General features: G+C 35.4%; 1 protein-coding gene across 1 annotated transcript; it reads right to left on the bottom strand.

The window, feature by feature from the left end:
* Positions 1–3485: 3485 nt before the first annotated feature.
* Positions 3486–5532, bottom strand: CYP86A7 (cytochrome P450, family 86, subfamily A, polypeptide 7). Its single transcript, XM_028062120.2, has one exon. The coding sequence runs from the start codon at positions 5207–5209 to the stop codon at positions 3626–3628; it is 1584 nt and encodes a 527-aa protein (XP_027917921.1). The 5' UTR covers positions 5210–5532; the 3' UTR covers positions 3486–3625.
* Between the last annotated feature and the right edge of the window lie 1276 nt (positions 5533–6808).

The following is a 6808-nucleotide window of genomic DNA, read 5'->3' as shown; positions in this document are numbered from 1 at the left end:
TTAAAAGAAATATATTTAGGAAGACTCCCGAATACCTTGTTTGGATAAGGTGGAAAGTGGAAGATTACACATCAAAGAGAGAAAATTGATAATTATTGTTTGGATTAAATGAAAGTCAAAATGTATAAGAAAATGAGATTATCTTCTATTATTAAAATACTATATTTTAATGCATTTATCATTATGATTACTAAAATATAAATAATTAATAAAATATTACGTAATATAACGGATCATATCCACGTTCAGCATATTCTTTTATTTTGTTCACATCAATCCTTTCTTTCTCACTTAATATGTTTCCACGTATATATCAGGAAAAAAAAAATGAGAGATCACTGTGTTTCTGCAAGTATCCATACTGTGATGCAAACAAGCGATAAGTTCAACCTAACTTAATGCTGCTAAAGATAACGGTAACTCATCTTTATCATTATGCACAAAGTTGACAACCATTTATTTACCAAACACTAACATTTCCAACAGGAAATACTCATTCTCGTACTTCAAAAAACAAACACTATTGTTTGAAGTAACATTTTATCGAATGAATACACTTATGTTTGAAATAACACATTATAACTAAATTAAATTTATTAGGTTGTATTTTTTTATTTTTTTAGCCAATATGAACTAAACAAATAGTATTAAGATCAGTTGGATTTGGTTTGATTTCTCCATAAGAGAGCATGATTAAACTAAAAATGTTTCTCTAAAAGAACATAAACATTTGGTAATACTTTTTGTAAAAATTAAAATGAATACAACAATTCCAAAAGGTTAAAAACTCAAATTCTAAAGTCTAAAAAATGTATTAATCTAAAATAACAAAAAACAGTTGTCTATATCTTGAACTGAGTCAAGATTTTTTCTATTCATTAATAAACTGAAAACGTGTCAATATTTTATACAACTCATGCATTATTCAACCCAGTACATTCTTTAAGTGCTGAATAAAATTAAATAGAGAAAAATCCAGAAAACAAAGTAAATGCAATTTATTAAGTTTAAATTTAAATAAGAAATTATTAACTAAATTGATAATATCAATTTAATAATTTTATTTGAATTATATTTAAGTTCGGAAACTAAATCATAAACAAATTTGATGAAAAATATGTTTACATTGATGTAATGACATATTTTTATAAATATGAACCACGGCGTTTAAAATGAGTAAAGAATAAATATTTAATTATTTTGAGTTATGAGGTTATATAATAACACAATACAATTATTTTTTATTTAAACAAAAGTTTTTCTAAATTTTAAAACCAGTTATATATTTTTGTTTTGTTTTTACACCTAGATTTAATATGATGTGGGGTTGAATTGACATTTATAATTTTTTTTAATTGACTTAACTTTTTGAATTATTGTCTTATTCATAGCTCGTTGAAGTGATGGATTTGTCTCTTAAACAACATTCAAACAGTGATATTTAATATTGTCATTTGATCATGTAGTTGCTCTATGTTCATGCATCGAAGTAAGTAGTTTTAGTGAGAAATAAATTGTGACAATACCTCTTTTTAATACCAATGTCACTAAAGTATCATGTGAACGTAAAACATGATAAATGTTTCGGGTGCAGTTGGTTAACGTCTACTTAAACAATTTTGTCCAATCTTTAGATCTTCACTTTAGTTGTCCGCTTAGTCCAGTTGTCGTTCCTTCAATTTTTCTATTAATTGGGGTACCGGCCGAAGAGGTTTGATGTTTAAGTCAACAATAGTTCGATCGAAAATAAGAATTAATAATGTAATAAATGTGAGAGAAAAGTCATAACAACCATACATTTGGCTTCTATTTATAATTTTTTACATGGGCCCATGATTAGGATTGACATAATCATGGCTCAATTGTTTTTTAAACATGATTATGACGATAATTACGAAGCTTATTTACTCATGTCTTAATTCGACACAACTCCCGTGCGTCGTCATTACGCAGGCGTGATCGTCGGACAATTGATGTTACACTATTGCTATTGCCTTCGTAATCTCTAGAGTGATTGTCAAATCGTAGTAATATATGTCGAACATTACTTCAACGTTCGATAGTCAGTCGATGTCGCACATATCTTCATATGTCGAACATTGTAACTTGATTGGCCGATGACTGGTTGATGTCACACATATCTTCGTATGTCGAGCATCATAACTTGACCGATCAATGTCACACGTGTCTTCATATGTCAAGCAAGCATTGTAACTTTACCGACCGATGACTGATTGATGTTGTACATATCTTCATATGTCGAACATTGTAAATTGATCCATCGATGACCAGTTAATGTCGCACATATATTGATATATCGAATATCGTAATTTGGTCGATGAGAACATTTGAAAAGTCACCTCAATCGATCGACAGCTAATCGACTTCTACATTACAATAAACATTTGAGTGATAAAGGATGACTTATTAATTAATTTTTTTTTCTATGAAATGTCGCTTTAATATAATGTGTGTTCTAGAATATTTTTATATTTTCTTTGTGATTAAATTTATATAAATGTGTAGGTAAATGTACATCATGGTATTGATTATTAACTCAATTTATATATCATAAAGTGGGTTGTCCTAGACTTCATTGCATATAATAAATGAGAAATGATTATTTATCTGAGAGATATGTAATTGAATTATGAGAGAAGACATGTCTTTCAAAAGTATTCTAATCTTAAGCATATAAATAATTTAATCTATTTATGGAGCCTTAAGTGGAGGCGACAGTGAGATCAATAGATAGATTGGTGATTGTGAGAGCTACATGTTAATGTAGTGCTTTGAATTAGTATTAAAGTAGAATTCTTGATAGAAAGAATATAAATATTGTTTATTGGTATGTAAAATTTAGGTATTTATAATCACTTGCGTTATTTTTCATTTATTAAACAAGTTTATATTTATTATAATTGTGATATCTATATAAGGCATATTAGATTTTTCTTTCGGGACTTTACGTTATCTGAGGGAGATACAAACAAGAACAAAATCTAAGCAAATTGTAATTAAATAAATGCAACTAAAGTGCACCGTTTTTCTGCTTTACACCAAACCTTAGTATACCAACTCACGTGCAATCCTATAACTTTGTCTGTTTTATAGTTGAAAAAACAGTATATGTGCATCACAAGCAAGCATAGCCACAAATCCAAACATCCCAGTTCTAGAAATGTGCAGTTACGAACGATCTCTTACATATTATCGTGACAAAGACCACATAAGTCTTTTAATTACGCAAGTACGCTATACGGTCGCAGTAAGCAAAACTACATTGGTATCACCAAAACTTTTTATATTTACGAACAGATTATAGTACCGTAATAAATTACAGAACAACTTAACATAGGTTTAGGCAGCGCAGCGTTAACTTTTTGATCAAATGTTAAGAAAAAAAAAGAAGAAGCATAAGCTTATGAGTAAAGGCAAATTCTATCTATACAACAGAAAGGGTAAATTAAACTAATGGACACAAATGAAATGAAACGAGACATCATCATTCAATATTAAGTAGTAATAATAATGATAATAATATGAAATTCTTATATTATAAAGCGTAATTATTGCTTTATTTAAACTGATGATGTATATATCTGTTTAATTAAGCAAATCAAAGTCACTTTTGACCGACGTTGACTCCCTCGGTCGTTTTTATCTTTTCCAGCACCGGTTTCAGATCCCTAGGGCACACGTTCACCTTCAGACCGTACTTCATGAAGAGCGTGAGCGACATCTTCTGCTCCACGCGGTGGCCCGCCGCGACTTCGAGGCGGTGGCGCAGCAGCACCGCCGCCGCAATGGACTTCATCTGCAAGTAAGCCAGGTCCTTCCCCAGACAAAGCCTGGGTCCCGCATTGAAGGATACAAACTTGTAAGAGTCTTGAAGCTGAATTCTGTCCCCTTCGGGAGAGAGCCACCGCTCTGGCTTGAACTCGAGGCAATCCTCTCCCCATACGAACTTCATCCTCCCAACGGAGTAAATGGAGTACGTGACGGCGGAGCCCGCCGGAACGAAAGTCCCGTTGGGGAGAACATCGTCCTCAACGACATGTTTGGAGTCTTCAGGGACGGAAGGGTAAAGACGCAGCGTCTCGGACAAGGCAGCTTTGAGATAGACGAGACGGTCTACCTCGTCGAAGACGAGGGGTTCTTCGAGCCACGTGGAGATGTCTTCCCCACGCGTGGAGAGCAGAACAGTGCAGAGTTCTCGAAGGATGTTTTCCTCGACGCGTGGGTTCTTGATACAGAGCCAGAAGAACCAGCTGAGGGCCACCGATGAGGTGTCGCGTCCAGCCAGGATGAAGTTGAGTGCCACGTGCTGGAGAAACTCGTCCGAGTAGGTTTCCTTTTTTCTCATGAAACGAGACAAGAGGTCGTCGTGGTGGGAGGCAGTGCCGTTGAGGAGTTCGAGTTTGCGGTTCTTGATGATGCTGGAGAGGTATTGGTCGATGTGTTTGAGGCTTCGGCTAAGGCTGACTTCCATGCCGAGGCGGAGCCATCGCTTGAGCTTCCAGAGCATCTCCGGGAGAATGAAGCGTTGTAAGGTGGCTTCGGTGGCGCTGTCAAAGGAAATGGAGAAAGCGTTGTCTGGGAGCCCCGCGGCGAGGGTCTGAGGGTCCTGGCCGAAAGCCAAGCCGCATATGTTGTCGAAAGTGAGGCGAAGCAAGAGGTCTTGGAGATCGACGGGTTTGTGGTCTTGCTGAGCCGTGGCAAGGATGGGGCAGAACCTGTGCTTGATGGCTCGGTTGACCCAACGCGCCATGGCCTGGCGGAGGGTGCGCGTGGTGAATTCGAGCGCCGCTGTTTTGCGCTGAAAGAGCCAGGTGTCGCCGTCGGAGTTGAAGATGCCCTGACCGAGTAAATCGTGGAAGGCTGACTGCCAGGTGGGGCCCTTGGGGTAGTTGTCGAAGCGGAGCTTGAGGATGTGCTCGAGGTTCTTGGGGTCGCAGGTGACAGTGACGAGGCACTGTTTGCGTGCGAGGAAGGGGAGGGCGCAGATGCATGTTTGGTAGGTGCCGCCGCAGGCGCGTAGGTTGTCAGCGATCCAGTCGTGCATGCGGTTGGCATGTTGGATGAGACCGGGGAGGCTGCCTAATAGGGGCCAGACACGTGGACCTTTGAGGGAGCGAGTGACGAAGGTGAACCATATTAAATAGGCCGCTATTGCAGATAGGAACATTAAAGCCGTTGATGCCTCCATGTGAACGAGGGACCGACCCTTCTCCCAAACAAACCACCACCTTTATTCGCTTCTATTGCTCTTCTCACCCTCTCTCACCGGAGACCACTCTTGAAATGCATGCATGTGTCTGTAACAATACTTCAATGTAAGCAAACCCAAGGTGTGTAATGAAGTGTGGTTTGCATGCAAAATGAACAAGAAGAATAATGCGTGTGTGTGTGTGTGTTGAAAGATGATGAAGGATTGAAGAAAAATTGAAGAAGAAGAAGAAGAAGAGAGAGGTGTGTGAGGGAAAGGTGAAGGAGAGAAAAAGTGTTTTATAGTAGTGAAGATGAAAGTGGGACAATTAATAAGGAGTGGAGATGCTGGGTGTTGTTGATCTTTTCAATGGCTCACCCTTCATTTTCTTCCCTCACCAGTAGACTCCATTGCCTTCTCAATCCACCCTCATTAATGCCCACCGAGGTCGTTGAGTATATATATATTAAGAGTTAAGACACGCTTCTTTTTTTCTTTTCCTTTTTCACAACTGCTATAGGATACTTATTATGGAATTTCAACTATATTTTTTTAAACTTTACTTTTTTAATACCATTTTATATATCATTTTCGCTAACAAATGCTACGATATCTAAGTTTAAATTTACTTTTTCTTTTTTATCTCATAACACCTATTATATGTATTATTTTTCTTTATTTTTTTCCTATCCACATATACTCCAATATATCCCAAAACAGTGTGTACATATTGGAATGACCTACACTTACCATTATCCTTCTCGATTTGAGAAATTACATGAACAATCCTTGTTTTTGTTATTCCCACCTTTTTTATTGTTTTCAAATATTACGCTAACACCTCTCTTTCTTTATGTTTGAAAAGAGCATCACATATACTCACAGGGAAGATTGAATGCATTTGTGCTCCTTCGTCATGGTGGTGTAATATGCAGGTCATGGGATTGGAACGCGACTAGGTGTAATTTTCCATATTTTCTCTTAGAATTTAATTTCCTATTAAGTTTTTTGTGCTACCCTCCATTGTGTTTCTAAAACACGTTGATGTATTGTATATTGATTCTTGATGTTTTAAATATATTAAAAATCTTTTTAATATACAAAAAAATAATGCATCTTGAAAACATTCTAGAGCATAGTACAAAAAATTACGTAAAAAAACTGGACTCGGTCTCAACTAGAGTTCAAAAAGGATAGAGTGACTTAATATAATATATATATATATATATATATATATATATATATATATATATATATATATATTACTTTATTTATTTTAAAATGTAATTACTATTATTCTATAAAATTCAAAGCATGAGTTTATGAGTTTAACTGATATACATTTCTAATATGATGATTATTAAGAAAATGTTATTGTAGATTACATCACTCGTCTTGTTATGTAAGATAAATCACAAATAATAATAGTTATTGAAAAAAAAAATATTGCAAATACGACCAGTTATCTATAACAATCAAAGTACTAATTTATTACTGTGGTTGAGGTGTGATGCTTTAAAATAATAAAAAAAAAAAGTAAAATGAGATAGGATCTAAGTGTTAGTTATACCTTTCTTTTTAACGAATTCCACAACAATG

The sequence above is a fragment of the Vigna unguiculata genome, chromosome 3 (assembly GCF_037176805.1).
Source record: "Vigna unguiculata cultivar grain cowpea cultivar isolate G323 ecotype 2 chromosome 3, ASM3717680v1, whole genome shotgun sequence".
NCBI lineage: Eukaryota > Viridiplantae > Streptophyta > Magnoliopsida > Fabales > Fabaceae > Vigna > Vigna unguiculata.
The sequence above is the reverse complement of the archived record's forward strand: the minus strand, read 5'-3'. Positions and strand labels throughout refer to the sequence as shown.

What these genes read in the sequence shown, in the direction of transcription:
- CYP86A7 (XM_028062120.2), bottom strand. Translation starts at nt 5,209, where the DNA reads ATGGAGGCATCAACGGCTTTAATGTTCCTATCTGCAATAGCGGCCTAT.